Source organism: Miniopterus schreibersii (assembly GCF_964146895.1).
Source record: "Miniopterus schreibersii genome assembly, chromosome: 16".
Classification (NCBI taxonomy): Eukaryota; Metazoa; Chordata; class Mammalia; order Chiroptera; family Miniopteridae; genus Miniopterus; species Miniopterus schreibersii.
This window is the reverse complement of record NC_138116.1, coordinates 45,748,072-45,771,686: the sequence shown is the minus strand read 5'-3', so window position 1 is coordinate 45,771,686 and position 23,615 is coordinate 45,748,072. Positions and strand designations below refer to the sequence as shown.

The 23,615-nt window shown below is 52.8% G+C and overlaps 1 protein-coding gene and 2 long non-coding RNA genes across 10 annotated transcripts in view; 1 reads left to right on the top strand and 2 right to left on the bottom strand.

Annotated features, from left to right (window-relative positions):
• Positions 1 to 3,514, bottom strand: part of MAP2K3 (mitogen-activated protein kinase kinase 3) — a 31,804-nt gene extending 28,290 nt beyond the window's left edge. The window contains exon 1 of the mRNA XM_081116156.1: positions 3,301 to 3,514. Within this exon, the coding sequence (XP_080972282.1) occupies positions 3,301 to 3,349 (49 nt within the window). The 5' untranslated portion in view covers positions 3,350 to 3,514. The remainder of the gene's footprint in view (positions 1 to 3,300) is intronic.
• A 227-nt stretch (positions 3,515 to 3,741) lies between these two features.
• On the top strand, positions 3,742 to 22,203 carry LOC308546788. 8 transcript variants are annotated; one of them, XR_013997393.1, is made up of 8 exons: positions 3,758 to 3,862; positions 5,509 to 5,734; positions 10,869 to 11,016; positions 14,661 to 14,840; positions 16,377 to 16,950; positions 17,568 to 17,807; positions 18,159 to 18,264; positions 18,566 to 22,203. It is a non-coding gene; the product is annotated as an uncharacterized lncRNA (long non-coding RNA). The 8 variants fall into 8 exon arrangements; XR_013997391.1 differs by lacking the exon at positions 5,509 to 5,734; XR_013997392.1 differs by lacking the exon at positions 10,869 to 11,016.
• On the bottom strand, positions 21,935 to 23,448 carry LOC308546790. The gene is made up of 3 exons (XR_013997397.1): positions 23,274 to 23,448; positions 22,531 to 22,615; positions 21,935 to 22,020 (listed from the first exon to the last, which is right to left on the bottom strand). It is a non-coding gene; the product is annotated as an uncharacterized lncRNA (long non-coding RNA).
• Positions 23,449 to 23,615: the final 167 nt, after the last annotated feature.

The window sequence follows — 23,615 nt, the reverse complement described above, 5'->3', positions numbered from 1 at the left end:
GGCTGGCACAGGGCCAGGAAGGGTACAGGGACCCAGCCCAGTCTGAGGCCCAAGAAGGGGGCCACCTCCCTTATCCAGCTCAGAGACAGATGCTGACCTGTGAGGCTGGGGCTCATAGTCTTCCTTCTTACCCACCAACTGACAGGCCATCACCCCTTTAAGCAACAGCCAGCAGGATGGCATGCTCAGTGGGTGAGTCAGTGCCCAGTGCTCGCTGACTCACCCACCGGAAGCTTCCCGCTGCCCTGGCTCTGTCCCCACACAGGCAACTGAGAACTTTGCTCCCTCCCTTCAGGCCTTGGGCCACAGGCTGGCTGATAGTTTCCTGTGCGTCACACCAGGGGTGGAGGAAGTCCCCAAGGTGCCACCCTCAAGTTTTTCCAACAGCTGGAAAGGGACGGGGTTGGAGGTGGGGCAGCGGCCACGGCAAGCAGGGCCAGGACACAGACAGATCCCTGCAGCCTCAGTGTACCATTGGGCAGCCGGGAGCAACATGAAGATCAACCATGAAGTACCCACATGGGGGCACACACAGTGCAGCGGGGGAAGTGACAGGATATGTGTGGTGCCACCAAGGACAAATGTAGCTTGGAGCAGCAAACCAGGGCCATGCCACTGTCTTTGGCTTCTGACCCCAGCCAAAGATGGCATGTGAGGGAGGAAGCCAGGGAATGCCAGCAGGGCTGTGGGCCTGGTGCACTCATGGAAAACTCCTCAGGCCAGGGGCACGGAAGACAAGGCAGGGCACCCACCACACGGCAGGCAACTCAAAGGTAAAGTTCCCTTAAGGCCAGTGCCAATCACACCCTGCTTTGTTCAAATTCCTTTGAGGAGCCAGAGAAGAGCACCACACTAGGGCCCTGTGCCCAGGATGGGGAGGACACAGGTGAGCACCCGGCTCTGTGGACTCTGTCCAGCCACACACATCACATCTGACCTCGGTTTTGCCATCTGCCAAATGGGCAGGACTCCAGTGAGTAAAATGTGCCAAATGTAAAGGGCTGTGCACAAAAGAGGCACCACCTTTGTCTTAGTCTGTCCTCCAAACTGGGCATGGACTGGAGGAGGCAGCGACTGGACACAGGTGTATGGGATGAGGGGAGTGTCCCAACAACTCAGCTCGAGCACCCAGCACAGGAAGAGTGGAGCACTGAGAAGGTCTTTGGAGACACACAGTCCTAGGTAGAACCCAAGCTCCATCTGTCACACCTATGACCTCAGGTGAGACACTGACCGTCTCAGAGGTTCCTCAACTCTAAATGGGGCTGTGAGGAATAAATGGAAGAGCTCATGGCACATGGAAAAAGGCTTGCTAAGTAGGAGCTTTTGGAATGTTTGGTGAGGGGGCACTGGGGTTTCCCCACCATATCCTTTCACAGGCCCCAAAAAGGCTGACAGGGCCCCTGGGCCCTGGGGAAGGCCCTCTATCTAACCCACCCAACATCATCTGTTACCTGAACTCACAAACTGGAAATTCATCTCTGTACAGAGGCTCAGGGAGGGCACTGCCAGGACTAAAGTCACACAGCACAGGGGGATCAAGCAGTGTCTCCCCAAAGTGCTTTTTCCCTTCACACCTCTGCAACTTTAACTTTTATTTGGATGAGGCATTCCCTGCCTAGAAGATCTGAAAGGGCCTTAAACAACAAACACTGCTTCCAACCTCTTCATTCTGCCCATGAAAACAGTGTCACAGAGAGACTGAGGGACCTGCCCTAAGTCCCATCCCACTGCACTGACCAAGCAAGGCCTAGACCCCGCTGGGGCTGGAGAAAAGTGTCTGATCTCCCAGTCCTCCAGAGTGGTTTCCTGGTTCCCAAGCTCCACAAGGTCTGTGCAGTGCAAGTCCCTCCCCAGCCACCCCCCCACCCCGCCCCCAAGTGCCTCCTGAGTTACTCACAATGGTTGGGCAATGGTCAGGGATCCTACATCCCACTTACATAAGATGTAATTGCCCTGCCCACCTCCGGCTGGGCTCTAGCTCACAGCCACCACAGCCCCTCTCCAGGACTCTGCATACCCTCCCACTGTCTGGGCCTCTCCAGAGAAAAAGAGGTAAGGGCAACCCCTAATTAGGGGCCCACTAAGTGCCCACTGTTCCCTCTCTTCCCCACCTCCAACTCTGCAGCTGCAACCCAAGCAGAGGCAAGACCTTGACCCCACATGGCTGAGCCCTTTCTAGCAAAAAAAAAAAAAAAGGTAACAATAGTAACAGGACAGCACAGCAACCGTCCCTTCCTAAGCACCTACTATGCGCAGGCACCACGCTGAGGTCTTCATCTCATCACCCACTCGTGCTTAAAAACTCTTTAGTATTCACTATCTCACGTGATGCTCCAGAGTACAGAAAAGGCATGTGCGGTCACTCCTAGTTACAGATAAGGAGAGCCCAGGGCCCTCGGCCGCCGAAGTGAGCAGCCCATTCATTACAGCTCGGGCTAGCTTGGAAATCTCCCCCACAGCCAGCCTGCGGAGACTGGCGTGCCAAAAACATCCTTTCCTCTTCCTACAAAAAAACCCTTTCACCCTCCAAGTCTCCCCCCCGCCCAGCATGACAAATCCCGCTGCCGCCGCAGCTGCCACCTCACAAAAATTTCCAGGAAGACTGGCTACTTGGGGAAGGCAGAGCGAGCCCCTGCGCGGCCGGCCCGCGCCCGCGGACGGCAGGGACGGGCGGCAGCAGCCCCCTGGAGACGCGGCCGGGGCCCCGGACAGGAGCGCGCGCCACGGCCGGGGCGGCGGAGGGCGGGCCGGGGGCGCCGGCGAGGCTCGGGGGCGGGGTTCCGGGCGCGGTGCGAGGCCAGGGACCGGCGAGCAGGGCCCACGAGGAGGGCGAGGGCTGGGGGAGAGGCGGAAGGGGGCTCGGGCTGGAGCAGCCGGGCGACCCACGGGGTGCGGGTGGGGTGCAGCAGCGACCCCCACGGGGAGGGCCGCTGGGGCCCAAAGGCGGAGCCCGTCAAATCAGGGCCGGGGACAGCCCTGAGCCCAGGCGTGGAGGGGCCGGGTGCAGGACCCGGGGGATCCCACCGGGTGCAGCCGAGGGCCCTGTGCGGGGCGCAGCTCCGGCCTAGAGGAGGCCGGGACGCTCCCGACCTGCAGAGGGGCGACCAGAAGGCGGCCCGGCCCGAGTCTGGGCCTGGGTGCAGAGCCCAGGCCTCATCGGGGTGCAGGGAGACCCCAGGCCGGCACCGGAGGGCGCCGGGGTACGGCCCGGGCCCGGGCGGGGCCGGGGCGGGTCCCAGGGCTCGGGGTTCGCATCCCGGGCCGGACCGGGCGCGGGAAGGCGGCGGGCGGCCCTACCTTTGGACTGGGGTAGGCCAGCGGGCTGGCTCGGGGCGGGCGACTCCATGGTGCGGGCGGGCCCGGGCGGCGGCGGGCCTAATCTAGAGGGCGACGGGCTCGGCCCGGGCGGAGCACGCTCATGGCTGCGGCCAGGGAGCCCGGGCGCGGCGGGGGCGGCGGCGGGCGGAGCGCGGGCCGCGGCTGGGAGGACGAGCGGAGCCCGGCGGCGCGGGAGCCAGACTGTGCGGGGCCCCGGCGGCCGGGGGGCGGGCGAGACGCAGGCCCCGCCCACGCGCGCCGATTGGCCCCCCGTCTCCGGCGTCCCCTGCCTATCAAACGCCAGCCTGGCCTTCCGGGGGGAGCGTGGCACCGCCCTCCGTGGGCCCAGGGCCCGGCTCCGCCCACTGCCCCGCCCGACCCCGGAAGCCGGGAGCCAGCCAGGCTCCGCCCCCGGGCGCCGGCCCCGCCCCCGACGCCGCGCGTCCGGACGCCCGCCGGGCTCGCTCCCGACACGTGGCGTGGCGCCCGCGGGTCCCCAGCCCGCTGCGCCCCGACGTTGCGCTTTGCGGACCCACCCCAGGTGCGTAATCTGAAAAACCTCCAGATCTCCTAGGGTGGCCGGGCCAGGGCGCGGGGAGCGGGAAGGAGGGTGCTGCGGAGGGGGAGAAGCACTCCCCAGAGCTCAGATTCTCGCCCGGGGTGCCCCTGGGCAAGTCAGGAGCCCCTGAGCTCCGCCTTCGCCGCGGAAAGAGCGGCCCTACGGGCCCTGCCTCCCCGCGCTTCTGGTGAGGACGGCGCTGGGCTTTCGAGGACGCCGGGAAGTGAGAGTGCCCTGGAAGGCTTAGCAGAGTCGCGCCCGCCCGCGCCCGCTCTAAACGCCCACCGAGCGCCGTGGGGAACTTGGGGGGCCACGCGACAGTCCAGTAGGTGTGTCTTTAACAGTTGTGTCGCTGCGGTCCCCCATTCTACACATGGGGAGACAGTCTCGGAGGAAGATGGCATTTCAGTGTATTTTGCTCCAGCCGACAAGCCTTGCTGTCTCTTAGGCCTTTGGTTCTCTCCTCCCCTCTTGACACCTGTCTGCTTATCTCTGTAATGGCCAGATGGGCCAATCCTCACCTCTCCTCCCACATGGAGTCTTGGTAGATTTAAGAAACCACTGATCAATCTGGTGCTGGGGTCAGGTGACTAGATTGGAAGCTACAAGCACCTGGCAAAGGTTAAGTGGTCAGCCCTTTGCCTCAGGGCAGGCATGAGTGTGTGGCCTGCCAGGGACCTCATGTGATGGAAGCAGATTCCACCATCTGCTAGAAATGCTTGGAGCATGGGTGCTGACCTCTGCTTGCCCATTTGTAAAACGGGTGATCCCTGTATGGCCCCCCCCATCCATACAGTGATAGGGAGGACCAGGTAAGATAAGGGGGGGAGACCTTATGATCTTTATTCTCTCCTGTGTCTCTTGCTTACTCTTTCCAGGAAGTGGGTGGAAATCATGAGCAATGGACTCAGAAAGGTATAAGTTCGAATGTCAATTCTGCCACTTACTAGAAGTCACTGAACAGCTCCGTGCCTGTCCCATGGGACAATGAGGCCTCTCTGATATAGGTTCATGAGCTCAGACTTGGCAATGCCTGGATCAAGGCCTGGCATTCACTAAATGCCCAGAAAATGTTTGTAAACACACTGTGGGCCAGTGTGTTTCTTGTAGGAACAAGAAACCTGGCCTTACCACTCCTGGGTGTCTGGAGTGGCCCAAATGGGCTATGTGACCTTGGGCTAGTCATTTCCTCTCAGAACCTGCTGCTTTTCCATCTGAAAATGGGCACCCAGGAGCAACTACCTCCCTACCAGGACTGCAAGCTTGGCCCAGTGTGTTTTCTGGGTTCAAGCCCCTGCCAACCAATCAGGCTTCCGTTCCTCCCATGTTCCCCCTTGCCCTTTCTGCTCTTGCTATGTTCAGGGTCTTAGTGCTGCCCCTTGAACATACCAATGCTGGTACTGCCTCACAGCCTCAACCCTTGCAATTCTCTCTGCCTAGAACATCTTTCCCCCCTACCCTCTCACCATAATTCCTGGGACTGGTTCCCTTTCATGCTGTAGGCTTCCTCTTAAATGAACTCTCATAAGAGGCCTTCCCAGTCATGCCCAGATCAGTTTTAATTCTCTGCACAACACTCGTGCCACCGGTGCCTTTCTTGAATGTTTTTAATCTGTCTCTCCCTCTAGACTATTGGCGCCTCCTGGGCAGGAATCTTGCCAACTCATTCTCTGCTGCATTCCTGATACACAGCCCAGGGCCTAGCACATAGTAGGTGTCTAATAAATATTTGAGGAATAAACAAAGGAAGGACAACGCATGCCACAGACATCGATGAAATGCCTCTAGTCCTGTGCTGGCCTCCCAGGCGCCCATATGACTCAGACAAGCCCTCCAGTTGGAGATGTTGACAAGGTTAGTCAGGGAGCCTGACAGACAACCCGAGAATTACAAAACTCTGTGTGGGGTGCTATAAACAGATGCATGAGTAAGAATCCCAGGAAGATGCCAGGTTCAGCTGGGCGAGGTCAGGGAAGGCTCCTCAGAGGAGGTGACTTTGAGACTGGACCTTTAAGGATCAGTAGGAGCTTATCATGCAGAGAAGCAAGAGTCTCCCTGGAAAGGGTTGTAGGATGAAAGGGCCACACACGAGGGCCAGTAGGGAGTACCATGGAGAGCTCCTTTTTCTCTCCCTAGCTAGTTGCAGCAATATGTCTCTGCCTCCCTCTGCCTGTAATTAGCACAGTGAGGCTGGGGAACTCCACAACCACTCAAAAACCAGGAAGGGCATTTGACAGTCTCACAACAGCTGCCTTTTACCCTGACTCCTAGAAGAAAAGTCCCAAACATCCCTCTCTCTAGACTCAGGGAAACTGAGGCACAGGTGGAAAGGGGTATGACCAAGTCATGATGTGGGTGTGAGCTGAGGTAGGCAGGACCTGGGGAGACAGAGGGCTGGAAAGAGGCTGGTCTGAACCCAGGATCGGGGAAGCTAACTCATTCATTCTTTCAACAACTATTTATGGAGCACTTACTGTGTGCCTAGCTCGAGGGCACAACACTGAACAAGACAGACACAACTCCCTGCCCTCGGGAGGCAATGGTCCAGTGGGTGAGCGAGACAAGCAAAATGCCTAAATGAAATTATAGTCTTTGTCAGAGGATGATAATTACTGTGGTGAAAAGGAGGGAAAGGGACATGGATGGAGTATGTCTGGGGTGGGAGCTGTAACTTTAAGGAGGGAGGTCTGAAAAAACCTCACTGGACGTAACATAAGCCTAGACCTGAGGAAGAAGTCATGAGGATGTCTGGGGGGACACGTGCCAGGCAGAGGAACAGCATGTGCAAATGCCCTGAGATGGATGGCTTATGGGGGAATAACAGTATAGCTGGAGTTGTGGGAGATGCTGAGGCCCCTGTTCTCGCCTCTGTGCACTCTTGCTCATTCACACATCTTTGCATAGTCCCAACCCCACCTGACTTCTTTTAAACCTAAGTCCACATACCCCAAATACACATGCACATACTCATGAACAAATGAAGTACACAAGCACGTACAGTCATGTGGAGTGGCCACACAGGCTCAGGTACATTCACAGACACAATCCACATGCACAGCTGTGCCCGCACACATCCTGACACTGACAGAGGTCCCCATGGCCTGCTGACCTACTGTGCCCTCTGGTGGCCAGTTTTGGGAGCTCAGCAGCATCAGCGACCCTCTCTGCCCCTCCTCCGTGCTTCCTGGTCCGTTTCTCCACACTGCAGCCTGAGAAAGCCTTCCAAAATAGGGTTGGCCAAGCTCCAAAACCTGCCACAGCTCCCTAAGTGGGGAACTGCCCAGACATCTCCCAAGTCCAGCCACTCCCAACTCAAGCTCTCCTCCCTGGACCTTTCTTTGCAAAGGCTGTTCCCACAGCTGGGAATGCCCTTCCCTGCATTCTCCACCTACTCATTCCCACCCCTTTAAGAAGGGCCAGCTTTGCCCCGCTTGGTGTGGCTTAGTTGGTTGGAGTGTTATCCCGTACACCAAAAGGTCGCAGGTTCTGTTCCTGGTCAGGACACATACCTCAGTTACATGTCAATCCCTGGCCCTGGTCGGGGCATGTGCAGAAGGCAGCCAATCGATGTTTCTCCCCCCCCCCCCCCAAAAGTCAATGAACATGTCCTTGGGTAAGGATTTAAAAAAAAAAAAAAAAAAGGACCAGCTTAGAAACCAGGAGGAGAGACTCTCCCTGGAACCCCCACCCAGCCCCTCGTCAGGAGCCCCAGCTCTGCCAGTGGCCGCATTCCCATCTGCCTCTCCATCAGACCTGTGCTACTCCAAAGCAGGCGCTGGGGCTTCTGGCCCAGCATCAGGCTGGCTGGAGGTAGTGCTTTGGGGCCATAGAGGCTACGCTTGAAGAGCTGGAGGGAAGCAGGAGCCTCTTATTCAGGGTCAGGCTTTGAAGTTACAGCACAGAAAGGAGAAAACTACAAGGGAGGGTGGGGCTTACCTGCTCTATTTAAATTGTCACCACTCTCAAGTATCAAAGGGTGAATTCATACACATTAGACGGCTCCACTAGCAAAACAGCAAGTACCATTTTTAGAGCATCTACTATGTGCTAATTCCTCAAAGCACATCATCTCATGGACTCACTCCAATGCAAGCTACAGGGGGGCGTTGACTTTGCTTTGGTCACTGAGGTTTCCCCAGCACACAGCAGGTGCTCAGTGAACAGCTAGAATGGGGGAAGGCTCACTTCACCCCAGCAAGGTGAGAAACATGGGAAAACTGAGGCTCAGAGAGGTGTCTTGAGGCCACTAGTAATAACAGAGCTATTATTCGAACTGTCAGATGGAGACAGTTTTCCCTGCCCTTTCCTACACAAGCTTCCCTTCTGAGCAAAATAAAGCTGCCTTCTAGAGAGATGTCAAGCTCTTTGCTTCTGATGGAGCCCTCAGGTCTGTTCTGCCCCATATCCTGCAGAGTTGCACAGATGCCCCAGGTCTCTGGGCACCCCAGAAGCCCCAGCTCAGAGCCTGCTGTCCCCACTCTGGTCCTCATGTGTGGCACTTCCTGCCCAGGAGGTGGGTACAGGCATTGATTGCCATCTGTTGCTCTCCAAGCCTGAGACTTGACATGACCTGATGAGGCCAGTGTGGTTATACCTTCATCTCAGATGAGGAAACTGAGGCCCAAGGCTTCAAGCAGCTTGCACAGGTCCCACTGCCCGGAAGGATGAAATCAGGCTTTTAGCCCAGATTGTTGGAACAGCCTACTACATATCGGTCATTTTACTAGAAGGCTCATGCTTGTTAATAGAACTCAGGACCTCAGTGTTGCCCAAGATCATAGGACCAGGAAGAGGAGAGGTAGAACTGCATGTGGACCAGGCTAACTCCAAGACCTGGGCGCATCCCAGTATCGGCCTAAGCTTATAGCTCTCCCAGGATGAGGGTCTGACCTTCTCACTGGCAGTGTCTTCCATTTTCAGGAAACTCTGGCCATCCCCAGCTTCTTCCTTAGGTTATGCTGAAGTTTGTCTCTTAGAAATCCTGAGCTGAAATTCATCCGGCCATTCAGCATGAATTCTTGAGCATGTGTTTTGCCTGACACTGTGTGAGGTGCTAAGGGTAGAGTGAAGAACAGACATACAAGGTCTTGCCCCCACATGGCAAATCTTCTGGGGGAGGCTGGGAGAAAGGCAAATACATCAATGAAAGTAAACATATAAAACAATTTCAAGTAGAGCTAAGGGCTGTGAACAAATGTCAAGAAGGCTGATGTGGCAGAGAGGCTCCAGGTGGCTCCATTAGATGAGGGTGGTTAAGGAGGCCTTCCTGGGAGAAGTGTCCTCTAAGCTCAGACTTAGGTGACAAAAGCCATGTGAAACTGGGGGTAGGGACTGGCACACAGAAGGTACTCAGAGAGAAGTGGGGGCTTCTAGTTAACCATGAACTGAGCGGGGATATTTGTCTCCTTTCCCTCCCAAATCCCCACTAAAATGACAGTAATATTTTAAAACATGAAGGCACAACCTCAGAACAGCACAAAGAACAGGAAGGTCAATGACAGGGACAAGAGAGATCTACAAAACTGTCAAAGCTGGAACATAAGTACAAAAATGGCAACCAATTTAGCAGAGTAGAGGGTGGAGTCCAGTGGGAGGGGCAGAGCCAGTGGGCAGCGCACAGGCTCGCGGCCGCGGGTCTGGGGGAGGCGGGATTGCGGGGGCCGGCCGGCGGCCAGGAGCGGGAGTCGGGCCCACCGCCCCCCGGGGCCCGGCGCCGCGACGCTCCAGTTGAAAGGACCCGGGGTGCCCAGCTGGATGCAGGGAGAAAACCAGGCGACTTGTAACTCCTGCAGTGGAGAGTATGCACAGCGCAGCCGGGTCAGCAGCGCCGTAGGCGCGAGGCTGCGAGCGCCGGCCGGGCGGGGCCTGGGGAAGGGGCTGCGTCTCCCCGCGCGGAGCAGGGCGCACGGGGCCGAAGGGAAGGAGGCGCGGGGCGGGGCGGGGCCTGGGGAAGGGGCTGCGTCTCCCCGCGCGGAGCAGGGCGCCCGGGGTCGGAGGGAAGGAGGCGCGGGGCGGGGCGGGGCCTGGGGAAGGGGCTGCGTCTCCCCGCGCGGAGCAGGGCGCCCGGGGCGGGAGGGAAGGACGCGCGGGGCGGGGCGGCGCCGCTGTTCTCGCCGCTGTCGGGAGCCGTGTGGCGCCTTTGGCCGTTACTCCGAGCGAGCGTTGCTTCATAGTAATAAAAGGGAAGGCCAAGGAGAGACTAAAAGGCTGGTGTGCCCAGGCGGGCGTGGCGCGGGCGGGGTCGGGGGCCGAGCTGCGAAAGACGGGAAGGGGACATTGCAGAGGACCTTCGGTCCCTCGGGGCGCTCCGGGCCGCCGGCCGCACGACCCAGGGAAAGAGCACGGGCCGGTCCCCAGTGCCCCGGCCCTGCGCCCCCCTCCCCCGCTAGGGGCGGGCGGGGAGCGCACGTGCCCACCCGCGGGGCGGGGCGGGGCGGGGCGGGGCGGGGGGCGCGGCGCGGCCTGCGCTGGGCTGGGGCGCAGCCTCCGCGCCCGGGCCCTGGCCGAGGGGTCTGCCGGGGAGACAGCTGGAGCCGTGCAGCCACGTGGATGGAAGTAAGCCCCGGGTCAGAGGGTACCTTGCAGAGCACTGTCACAACACTTTTTAGCAGAAACTCGATTTTTAATTTTTTTATTTTTTAATTACAGCCTACATTTAACAGTATTTTGTTTTAGTTTCAGGTGTACAGCATAGTGGTTAGACAATCGTATCCTGTACAAAGTGTTCCCTCGATACTTCTAGTACCCACCTGGCACCATACATAAATATTAGAATATTATTGACTGTACTTCCTGTGACTACCAAATTGTACTTCTTAATCCCTTCGCCATTTTCACCCAGCCCCCACCCGCCTCCCCTCTGTCAGTCATCAGTCTGTTCTCCCTGTCTGTGAGTCTGTTTCAATTTTGTTTATTTTGCTCTTTATATTCCACATATAAGTGAAATCATATGGTATCCGTCTTTCTCTGTCTAAATTATTTCATTTAGCATAACATCCTCTAGGTCCAATACTGCAGACAAAACAAACGGGGGTTTTCAGTGAGGACTGGGGAGCATTCCTTTCTTCAAACTTCTCTGTGCTTGTAGAACGGGTGCTCTGCTCCTTTGGGACCCTCCATCCATGCTGTAGCAAATGGTAAGATTTCATTCGTTTGTATCCACTTCTCTATTGATGAGCACGGGTTGCTTCCATATCTTGGCTATTGCAAATAACGCTGCAGTGAACATAGGGGTGCATATACAGTATTTTTCAAATTAGTGTTTTGGGTTTCTTCAGATAAATACCCAGAAGTAGAATCACTGGGTGAAAAGGCAGCTCCATTTTTTATTTTTTGAGGAACCTCCATACTGTTTTCCACAGTGGCTGCACCCGTCTGCATTCCCACCAATAGTGCTAGAGGTTTCCCTTTTCTCCACACCCTCACCAACACTTGTTGTTTATATCGATTTTTTTTTTCACTATTTCCCACCTCCCTGAGCAAAGAGGCTGTGTCTCCTCAAAAGAAAGCTCTTTGGGACCAGCTGGCCGAGGGCACTGCTACCCCCAGCCTGCTCCACAAAGGCCCAGCCATCCCATCCTCCCAAATGTTCTGTTTCCAGACCCTTTGTGGTGCTGAAGAGGTTGATCTTGGGGAACTGCAAATATTCTTGGGTGGAAAGAAAAATGTGTCCCCTGGGGAAGGCAGGTTGCTGGGGACACTTGAAGCCACCAGTGAAGGAATTAATTTCCTCCCCTAGTGCCCACACTCAGACTGACATGACATCTGTTGGGCAGGTGGTCATGGTGTCCCAGGCTCACTTAGACAAGTGGCTTCCTTTGCCCTCCTAAGCATAGATTTCCAATAATATAAAAGGAGTCACTTTAAAATGGAGCAAGAGCCGCTATGACAGAGAAAGTGCCTTGCATCACTTACGCCTCAAACCTTGCAATGTTAAAATGGCAAAATAACCTTTGCACTGGGCCTAGGGAAACACTGTGTCCCAAAGAACTGTTTGCAAAGATAACAAGAAAGCAGTTATGATGACTACTGGACCAAAAATTAAAAACATTGTTGAAAATTAACAGCACTGTGTTATGTTATCTGCACCATCAGAAATGTCTTCCACTGATGTAATTGTCCTGTCCTTTCTCATAAATGCCCGTTGCCTTTGTCACCTAATCAGAATATTAATTGTAGATTCTGCCTGAATCAGAGCATCCTCATCCCCAGTGGCTATTCTTATTGATCTCAGTAAATGCTTGTTGACTCTCACTTTCAAAGGCCCTTCCATTTTTAAGTTAGCAGAGGTCATTGTGCTTGAGGATCATTGAGCCAAGAAATGGCAGGAAGGGTGCTCTGTATTGCACACTCAGAAGTGTGTCCCACAGGGCTGTCCTGTGAATGACAGAATTTGGGCTATGGCAGGGGGAACTGCTGGGATGACCTGGTCCTTGGGGGCTGTGCAGGGGGCCAGAAGAAGGGCACAAGCCAGCACACTCCTCAGGGGCCACATGCAGCAAACATGACCTCATCTGCGACTAATGGGAACTCTTCTTTCTACCATCTGGTCTCTGCTTTGAGCCATTGGGAAAGTTTGCTAAAAGTTGCAGCTTGATCCAAGATCTAGAGTAGAAATGTAGGAAAGACTCCAATAGGTCAGCAATGTGGTTTCTGGGCATTGATATTACAAGAAATGTGTTTATCTTCTTTATGCTTTTTCTGTCAAATATTTCTGTAAGACCCATGTGTTATGTTTAATATATACTAAATATATACTATTTTAATGTTAAGAAAGTTCATTAACACAATTAATGTTAATTTAATATTTTAATATAAACAAATTAAACCCATGGTTATTTTTTATTGGTTTTTTTTGTTTTTGTTTTTGTTTGGAAGAGGGAGAAAAAGAGAGAAATATCGATTTGCTTTACCACTTATTTATGCATCCATTGGTTGCTTCTTGTATGTGCCCTGACTGGGGATCGAACTCACAATCTTGGTGTATTGGGACAACACTCTAATTGACTGAGCTACCTGGCCAAGGCCTGCCATGGTTATTTTTAACTTTGCCTGTTCTTTACAATTTATATCCTGCCTCTTACATTCAGCCTTCCTGGATTACCCAAACTGAGATCCTCATGGGACTTGATACCATCTAGTGACCCAAGGCTCCAGACTCCAGTGGTCAGGGGCTGGGTGTGTGTAGTGGTTTGGAGGAAGCAGAGGGTCACAGCCAATGTTCTCTGGTTCTAATCCAGCCCCATTGTTTCACTAGAGAGAGGTAAACAGTGGCTCTAGGGTTTGACCCTGGGCCGAGTTCTGAGCCAGCCCTTCACAGGTTGCAGCAGACATGTGTTGAGAAAGGAATGATGATCACAGGTGGGCAAAGTCACAAAATCCCCGTCTACTTACCTCCTGCTGGGTTACAGCCCCTTCTCCCAAACTCAGTAGTGCAAAAACCCGAGTGTTGCGATGCTCAGGACATAGCAGGGGTGTTCTGCCTCTGTCCCACATCAGCACCTGGGCCTGGAGGACTGCAGGCTGGGCCTGGCTGGGCCTGTGGACTGGACATCTGCACGTAGCCCCTGCGTTCCTCACTGCATGGCAGATGGACACCAAGCACAGGTGGCCTAAGAGAACCAGGCAGAAGGAGGCTGACCCTTTAGCTGATAAAATGTTAGAAGCCACACTTTGTTACTCTGCCTTACTCTGTTGGTTGAAGCAGCCCACACAGTTTAAAGGGAAGGCAACATAGACCCCACCTGGAAATGGGAGGAATGGCAGAGAACAGGCAGCCATTATTTAAAACCTCCACGTCCCTTCTGCAATCTATTGCAGACAGTGACCATTCACAGAGCCACCTACCACACTTTCCAGTGTGTCAGCATGCCCCTTAGGGCAGGGATCTTCTCCAGTGAGGAGGCTGGAGCAAGTCCAGATGGGACAAGTGTGGAGATGGAAGGTGGGGACAGGATCTGAAAAAGATTCAGAGCCTCAGTGGATGGTGGGAAAGGGTGGAGGCCAAGGGAGGAGGCCAGAGTAATGGGGAGGCTTGGAGCCTCCGAGCTCAGGAGAAGGATGCCAATTACAAAGATAACACCAGGCAGGCAGTAACTGTGGGGAGCAGATAGTGAGCACGGTGGGGAACATGTTAAGTTGAAGAGCTTGATGGGTACTTCATCTTTCTAGGCTGAGTGCCAGCCACCTCTCCAGGAAGCCCCTGCTGCAGGGGGAATTAGAATTGCTTTCTCTGGACTCCCCAAAACTCTGTGCTGCCATCATCACACTGGGTAGGGAGCCCAAAGGCCCAGGCCTGGTGCATCTTTGGCTTCCCAGTCATCCAGTGCAAGAGGAAGGCACCTCCAGGCTGCAGGGCCTCCTGGGGGGTGGAATACCAGTATCCCACAACAGGCTACTAAGAACCTCTGGGTTGAATTCTGGTTCCTCTGTTTACTAGAGTGTGACACCAAGTGAATTATGGGATTTCAGAACTGCTCTGAGCCTCAGTTTCCTTCTCTGTAAAGTGAAGGTTTGAATGGTACTCACTTTAAAGAGTCAGGGTGAGGAGTAGAGTGTGCCTGATGCTGTGAAACCAGCCCACTCCTGAGGCCTGGGGCAGAAGGAGGCCTCCGGATCTGGGCCAACTCAGTGGCCTGCTAGGGTCTTGAACTGGATATGTGGGCTCCCCTGAAAGATAAGCTTCAGCCTGCCCTTCCCTCAGGGGTGTTCAGTCTCACCCAAACACACAAGGGAAGGGCCACTCACCATCCCCCTTAGATCCTGTGTCCTTCTGTTTCAGTGCCTGGAGAGCAGCTGCTTCCTTTACACATCCACAGAGAATCCACCAAATGACTCCCACAATGCATTTAGCTGGTCCCCTGCTGGTAGGCCTTCCAGGCTTTTGCATTTACAATGCATATCCTCCTGCAAACATCATTTACCACACTTGTGACACGTGTGAGGAAGACAGTCCCAGAAGGTAGGTGGCTGGGGCAAAGGGCATCTTAATATAAACAGATCTTGCCATGTCACCCTCCACGTAGGGAGCCCCAACAGACGGAGTCAGCCTGTTTCCAGTGGGAAGATTTTAAATAATAGAGTGATACTGGAGTGGGATGGGTAGTCCAAGAAGCAGTACTGTCTCATGGATAAGGGTGGGAAGAGATGGGGAGCCATAATGAATTTGAAGGGAGATGGGAATGGAGGTTGAAACTGGGCTGCTGTGATGGTCAGTGAGGATGCACCATGCCATGCCTGGGTGCCCAGAACTGCCCAGTCTGGGCAGGCATCACGGAAGAGGCAGAGACCATGAGCTGGGCCCACAGTCAAGCACTCAGGCTGAGAGGACAGCATGCCTGGGTTTAAATCCTGCTCTACCACTAATTTATTGAGTGAGTCACTTGGTCTCTCCAAGCCTCAGTTTCCTCACCTGTAAAATGGGACATAAGAGCTGCTCCCTCAAGTGAGATACTTCATGCAGAGCCCAGTGCTTGGCACCTACTAGGTGCTCAATAAATGGTCACCGTGTGCCTCCAGCTGTTTTCTACTCAGCCTGGCAATATGTGCAAACTGAGTGAACATTTGCTGAATGAGGGTATGCTCAAATGATAATGTCTATGCAAGAAAACCTGTGCCACCCCTCTGGGCTGTAGGACTTCAAGCCCCAGTTGTCTCATCTGACAAATGGGAATCAGACACTGGGTGTGTGGTGAAGTTCGAATGAGGGGACATGTCTGTGCACAACCAGCGTCAGGGGCCATCGTGTTGGCTGGGAGATGGGAGGGGTGTGGTTTTGTCCTGTGGGCAGGGTGGAGGGGGCGTCTCCAAAGAGTCCTCTGGGCCCAGCCAAGCAGCTGAAGCCAGCTGGCTGGTTTTTATAAATGACAGTTACAAACAACAAACAACAGGGAGATATCCTGGGCTCCAGTGGAGGCTGAGTCTCCCTCGGAATTCCAACAGAGAGGACCCGAGTGCCAGGTTTTTGGCACCAAGGAGCCTCCACTGGCAGGTGCCACTGGGAGCTCTGGCCTGAGAGACATGAGGTCTTTTTCTAGCCACATGACAAAACAGAGTCATAAAATAACAGTAGTAATAAGAATCATAATGATAAGAGCACTCACTGAGTGTTTATTATGTTATTTAATTCTCAAAACAACTTGGAGAGAAAATATTTGCAAATCACATCTCCGATAAAGGCTTATACCTGGAATACAAAGAATTTTTACTACTCAATCATAAGAAAACAAATAACCCAATTTTTTAAATGTGCGAAAGACCTTAACAGAAACCTCACCAAAGAAGATATCCGGCCCGGCTGGAGTGGCTCAGTGGTTGAGCATTGACCTAGGATCCAGGAGATCACGGTCCGATTCCTGGTCAGGGCACAAGCCAGGGTTGCAGGCCCGATCCCCAGCAGGGTGCATGCAGGAGGCAGCCGGTCAATGACTCTCATCATTGATGTTTCTCTTTCTCTCTCTCTCTCCCCCCTCTCCCTCTCTCCCTGAAATCAATAAAGATATATTTGAAGAAGAAGAAGATCCTGGATGGCAAGTGAGCTTATCTTCATTAGCCTTTAGGGGAATGCAAACGGAAACCATGGTGAGCGGCCACTACACACCTATAGAATGAGCTAACAGTAAAAAGACTGACAATTCTAAGCATGGGACATGATATGTAAAAGCTGGAACTCTCACATTGCTGGTGGTAATGCGAAATGGCCAACCACCCTGGTAAGCAGCTTGTTAGTCTCATAAAATCAAATATACACCCACCTACAACCCAGCCCTTCCCCTCCCAAGAGAAATAAAAAACACACCAAAAAACCTGTATGCAAATATTTATAGAATTACTCATTATAACTAAAACAAAGAACTTGAAAGTCTATGAATCTGAAAAACCAATTGTGGAACACTGACCTGTGGAATACTTCTCAGCAACAAAAAAGAAATAACTACAGAAAGAGGCAACAACGTGGGTAAGTCTCAAGTGCATTATGCCAAGTCCAAGAAGCCAGACTGAAAGGCAGCATTCAGTACAAGTCCATTTGTGTGCCATTCTGGAAAAGGCAAAACCACAGTTACACAAAACAGGTCAGTGGTTGCTGCTGGGGGAAGGGGGAATTAACTGCAAAGGGGCATAAAGGAAATTTGAAAGTAAAACGAAAGGTTCTAGGTGGCTTTTGTGGTGATCATTACAAATTTGTATACATCGGTCGGAAATCATCAAACTTACATTTAAATGGGTGAATTTTATTGTATATAAATCACACCTTATTAAAGCTGGGGGAAGGCGAAGGAAGCCTGTTTAAGAAAAAAAGCCCAAAACAGTTGGGGCCATTACTGCTGTTACAGAAGAGGAAGCTGAGGCTCAGAAAGGTGGCACGCTGGCTCCAAGGCTGGCGGCAACCCCAACAGGAGGGGACACAGACCTGCAGGGAGGCTTGTGGGAGAGCAGCCAGTAGGTGGGGCTGGGGCTGGGGAGAGGGTTGGAGGCAGGGCCTAGGGCCCTGTGGGCTGCCTGGGTGGGTACAGTGGCTGGAGATGCTCAGATTCCAGGGGCTGCAAGGGCAGAGGGGCATGTGATAGTGCTGACTGAGTACAGGGCAGGGGGCAGGAGCCTCAGAGAAGTTAGGTGAGTCCCCGGTTCACACAGCAAAGCCAGCAGCAGAGCCGGCCCTGTGGACTCCAAAACCATGTTCTCATTCTAGATACAGAAGGGAAGGAGAGAGGCCCAGAGGACCAGCTTCACTCCCCACTCGTGCAGCTCAGCCCATTTCTCCTCTCTGGGCCTCAGTCTCCAGCTCTGTAATGTGACCTGTAATAGAACTGCCCTCACTGAGCTCTGTGAGGAAAGAGGGGAACCAAAGGGGGCAAGTGCTAACTACGGTCTCATCCCCACCAGCCCAAACACCCACTCTCACACTGGGTGAAGAGAACAAATTCGGAAGGTAAACCAGTGGGAAAAAGGGCACACTCTCCTTTGCTTTGGGCCTCAGTTTCCCTATCTTGCAGTGGGAGTGAATTGGGCTAAATGACAGCTGGCAAACTCGGAGCCATTTCTAGCCCCCACATACATTTCGTTTTACCCCATGATTGCTTTCTCCCTACCCTTTTCCCCAGTTTTTATTATGAAAAATTTCAAGCACATAAGCAACTGAAGCCTGGGACGGCCATCGTCCACACTTGACCCCTCTGCTCGCTCGCTCTGCTTCTCTCTCTCCCCATGTAGACATATATTGTTTTCTGAATCGTTTAAGGTAAGTTACTGACATCATAATCTTTTGCTCCTAACCCTTCAGCATGTATCGCCTGAGAACAAGACTTTCTCCTTGTAAGCATGATACGGTTATCCTACCGAAGGAAAAAGCAGTAATTCCAGACATCTAATACATGGTCCACATTCAGGTACCCAACCAGCTCCAAAATGTCGTATAGGCTAAATTTTTTTGAATCAGTTTCATTTTATCTCTTTTTCCCTCAGTTTTTATTTTGAAAAAATTTAGATCTCCAGAAAAATGGCCCAAACCCTGCCATGAATATGCATATGAACTTTATCTGGACCCATCAACTGTTAACAGTTTGCCAGATCCTCTCTCTTTCTCCCCTAACCATTGAAGAGTTAGTGGCAGACACACATAATTGTGTTTTTTAATCAGTTGCCATCACTTCAATATCAGAAGACCTCACTTTATTCTTTTATTTCCAGCTCCTATTGAAATAGCTCCTGTTCAGAGAACCCAGAACAGGTCTCCAATATGGAACAGTCAGCTGGAGTGAGCAGCAGCCCCCCCTTTGGACAGGCGGTTAATCTCCACTTTGCCACACCCACACTGCTCCCTGTTGTCTGATACCCTGCCTGTCTCTCTGTGACGTAGGTTCAGCCCTCGATCTACTCCCGATGATCTCCAAAGGCCTCCAGGTCTTCTGGGGAGGATGCCCGCCCACCCCTTCAGGAGGCCCCTGTCAGGGCCGCCACAGGGGCTTGTCCTCCACCCAGACGTCAGACTCTGGATTTAACCTCACCCCGGTTGGAATCCCGGCTCCATGATCCACCACCAAGGAGAACTTAGGACAGTTCTCAGTCTCTCCAAAGCCCAGCTCCTCATTTGTATGACCCCTGCTTCTCAGGGTGGGTGCGAGGATTAACAAAGTCATGCACACGGAGCACTCTACACAGCACCTGGCCTGGAAGGGACACTCAGTAGGTGTTGCTGCTGGTGTAACTTTTCTCAGAAGATAACCACGCAGGTGGATATGTATAAACATAATCCCATGTGATGGGAAATTGGAGATTGACCTACATGCTCAACAACAGGGAACTGGCTAGATAATTACTATACCCTGAAGATAGAAGAATCGGCAGCTGAGACAAAGCAGCTGCATTTAGAAATGATCCAAATAGCCATTAGTGAAGGACTGTGTATGAAAGGGAACGGCGCCGTCTAGTCCTCTGCTCGGACACCGTGGCAGCCACTCAGGGAAGACTACGCGGCTGGAAAGGAGCAGGAGGCTGCAGTGCGCCCGCAGGGGCAGAGCTCCAGGGCACCTGGTGGGCAACGTGCTTCACTTTCTTGTTTACTCCTTGCCTGAGGGTATTTTTTTCATTGCTTTTCAGAGAGAGTGGAAGGGGGAGAGAGAGAGAGAAAGACGGATGTGAGAGGCACATCAATTACCTGCCTCCCGCACACGCCCCAACCAGGGTCAGGGGTGGAGTCTTCGACCAAGGTAGGTGCCCTTAGCTGGAATCGAGCCGAGAGCCCTTCAGTGCACAGACTGACACTCTAACCACGGAGCCAAACAGGCCAGGGCGCTATGGTTAACTTTTGAGTAACATGCTGACTTACAGTTTAAAAATGGGAAGAAAGAATATGTCCTTGTTCTTACTTGGGTTTATATGTGGGAAACTGGAAACATTCATAAGAAACAAGTAAAAAGACTTCATCTCTGTGTGGTGGGGAGAAGGGGGCAGATGGAAGATAGGGGTCTGAGGCAGATTGTTCCCAGTTGCCTGTATTACATATTTTTTTAACCTTTTTTTCTTTTTTTTTTCTTTTTTAGTTTAGAGAGAAACCTCAGTCAGTTACCTCCTGCACGCACCCTGACCAGGGATCAAACCCACAACCTGGACATGTGCCCTGACCAGGAATCAAACCCATGACCTTTTGGTGCCTGGGACGACACTCCAACCAACTGAGCCACCCAGCCAGGGCTGCCTATATATATTTTGCTTTCGTTTTTGAAATGTGACTATATTACCTAATCAAAAATTGAATTAAAAATATCCTTAAAGAGCCCTGGCCTGTGTGCTCTGTGGTTAGAGTGTCGGCCCACGTACAGAAAGGTCACAGGTTCAAGTCCCGATCAAGGGTATGCACCTGGGTTGCAGGTGTGTTCCTGGCCGTGGTCAGGGCACATGAGGGAGGCAACCAATCGATGTGTCTCTCTCACATAGATAATTCTCTCTCTCTCTCTCCCCCCGCCTCCCTTCCACTCTCCCTAAAAATCAATGGAAAAAATGTCCTTGCCTGGCTGGCTCAGGGGTTGAGCGTCGACCTGGGATCCAGGAGATGGAGGTTGGATTTCCAGTCGGGGCACAGGCCTGGGTCGTGGGCTTGCTCCCCCGGGGGGGGGGGGGACTTGCAGGAGGCGGCCAGTCAGTGACTCTCATCACTGATATTTCTCTCTCTCCCTCTCCCTTCCTCTCTCTGCAGTCAATAAAGACATTTTATATATATATCTCCATGGATGGGGGTTAAACAACAACAAAAGCCCTTAAAGAATGAGTCTGTGGTTTTCTATAGATTAACAATGGAAAGTGACAGTATATTGTTAGGTGGAAAAAACAAAGACTGCAAAACAGTGACTATGCTTACGTTTTTTTGTTGGAAGAAAACCAGTGTGTAAAAAGCTCCGTGTGAATGGTTTTGTCTGCCTTGTTCCCTGCGGTGTCCCAGAGTCTAGAATACACAGCAATTCCTCAGCTAACACTGGACAAGCGAGCCAGCGAGTGAGACGAATAAATGGGTGGGCAGCTGCAAGAGCAAGAAGATGTCTAGAAGGACACAGCCAAACTGTGAACAGGGCAGGGCTTCAGAGGGGAGTTTACTAGGGACTTTTATCTTCTTGATCAGTTTCCATTTATGGGAAGAACGTTGGGCTTGTGGCCAGAGCAGGCGTTCCACCGTACCCCACCCACGTTGGTTCCACCCAGACCTGACAGAGCCCAGGTCCTGGAAGGCTGGGGCTGAGAGAAGGAAGGGGAGGGCCAGAGGGGGCCTGAGACTACCATGGGGGTGCACAGCAGGGCCTGCTCAGGTTTCAGCCTCCAACATCAGGACACTTGATGAAGTTATTCATGCCCCTTTCAGGACACTTGATGAAGTTATTCATGCCCCTTAACTCTGTTTCACAGATGAGGAAATCAAGGCCCAGGGATTAGAATTTGAGGTGCTAAGAGTGAAGCTCAAGAGACAGACTGGTTCAAATTCTCAATCTGCCACTTACTGGGACCGCCTTTTCTTATAGAGCTTCAGTTCCTCTCTCCTGCACTAGGGCAATAGCGTCAGTGGGTGCCAACCCTGTGAGCTACCTACACAAGGTAGGGTCTCCTGGTGGTGGTGGCAGTTGAGGTTGGCCTTTAGGATTCTAAGGCCAAGCTCGGCTGCCTCCCTGGAGTCAGTGGCCTCTGGCCCCACCACTGTGGATCAGAACATCTGCAAATGTCCATGGAACCCCTCGGGGTGCCCTACAGAGACTCACACTCTTGGGTACAGAGCAGAAAGATGCTGGGTTTGAATCTGACTCTGCCACTGGCCAGCCATGTAGCCAAAGGAAATTACTTAACCTCATCTGTAAAATGAGGCTGACAATAGCACCCATCCACATGGCATTTCTGTGAGAGTTGAAGAGCTCAGGACAATAGGCATTGGTCATTGTTGTCACTGTTTATCTGGATTAGTGCAGGGGTCCCCTGCCTCTTGCATTTCCCCTTCATGGTCCTCCCCCCCATGTGGCAGGCAGAGGGATCTTCAAAACATAGGCTGACACGCCATTCCATGGAACAGACTGCTCAGCACCCCAGGCCAATCACAAAGGCATCACACCAACAAAGGAAGCAGGCAGGCAAGGCAACATGCTCCATGATCCCATTTGTATGACATGCTGGAGAAGGCAAACCGACAAGGACAGAAGGTTAAGTTGGCAGTGGGGTGGGGAGGGTTAAGGGGCACGGGGCAGAGGGCTGATAAAGCTGCTTTACAACCAGGGTGTGGTGCTGGCTACATGAGGGTATACACTTGTCAAAACTACAATCTGAAAAGTATAGTGCTTACTGTATATAGATGCTATCTTAATTTTTTTTTTAATTAAAAAACACACAAACCAAAACCTCAGCCATGATGCATATGCTGGGCTTTATTTTTTTTGTTCTCTCTATTTACATACATGTTTGAGATTTTCCAATATTAAACAAACAAAAAAACCCCACTAAGGTCATGTCCTCAATCTGCTTAAAACTGTCCCACGGCTCCCTCCCGGCTCAGAGTAAAAGTTGAAGGCCTCACTGTTGCCAGGGAGGGCCCTGAATCTGCCCTCAGGTCCCTTAGCCTCACCCCCTATTCCCTGGCTCACTGTGCCCAGCCGTGCTGGCCTCCATGTATTCTTTAAACATACCTCAGGGCCTTTGCAGTGGCTCTTCTCTCTGCCTGCACCGCTCTTCTTCCAACATCTCTTGGCTCACTCTCTCGCCTCCTTAAGTCTTTCATAAAAAGAGACCAATCAGTTGAGGTCAGTCCCGGCCACCCTGTCTCAAACCTCCATCCCACACCCCTCCCAGCTGAATCTCTCTCTGGGGCACTTAAGATGAACCATATATCTACTTCCTTCTTTGCCCATTGTTTCTCCCTCCCCTAGAATGTATCTCCTGAAGGACAAGAAATTTGGTCCACTTTGTTTGCTGTTGTGTCCCCCTAGAATAGTGACTGGCACACAGTAGGTGCTCAATAAATATTTGCTAAGTGAATTACTGATTGGCTGAATAAATGATATCCTATATGCACATGACCTGGTCTCCATGTGGAATTGCCAGGCCCCTGCCATGGAGGCTTTCAGCACCCAGTGTCCATCTACCCCAAGACTGTTGGGACCCAGCTTTGCTTTCTAACTTCAGGGGCACACACTCATTCAGCAACCCCTCTCCAAGATCTCCTCCAGGACCAGCGAGCTTTGGAGCCGAGAGATAGAGCAAATCCATTCAACTCAGCAAACAGTAATTGCCTGCTTTATTCTTTTATTGATACAGTGCCTTGTTCCACAAAGGATTTCTGCAAGGTTCAAAGACCCCAATAAGCTAATAGACATTTAAAGATAGGAGAGAAAGAAGGGAGTCAAAAACAGGGAGGGTCCTGGGTTCTTACCCTGGGCCTGGCTTGCACTGTGCCCTGCCAGGGACGCCCCGGGACCCAGGCTAGCTGAGGAGCTGAGGAGCATCGGTGGAGGCTTCCTGAAGGAAGTGATAATTTGGTCAACAGCACACACAGAGACTCAGAGTGGGAGCCAGCAGAGCCTGTTCATGGAATCCCCAGACACTTGTTTCGGCCCCCTCGCCCCATTCAAGCTCTTTAAAACAAATCACCTGACACACATACAAGACCACATCTTGCGTGCTCAGGATTACAGCCGGCCCTGACTCAGCTGAGGCCAAGCCCCTCCGCACCCCACCCCGACTCTGACCCCAGCAGTCTTCCTCTCTGCCTGTA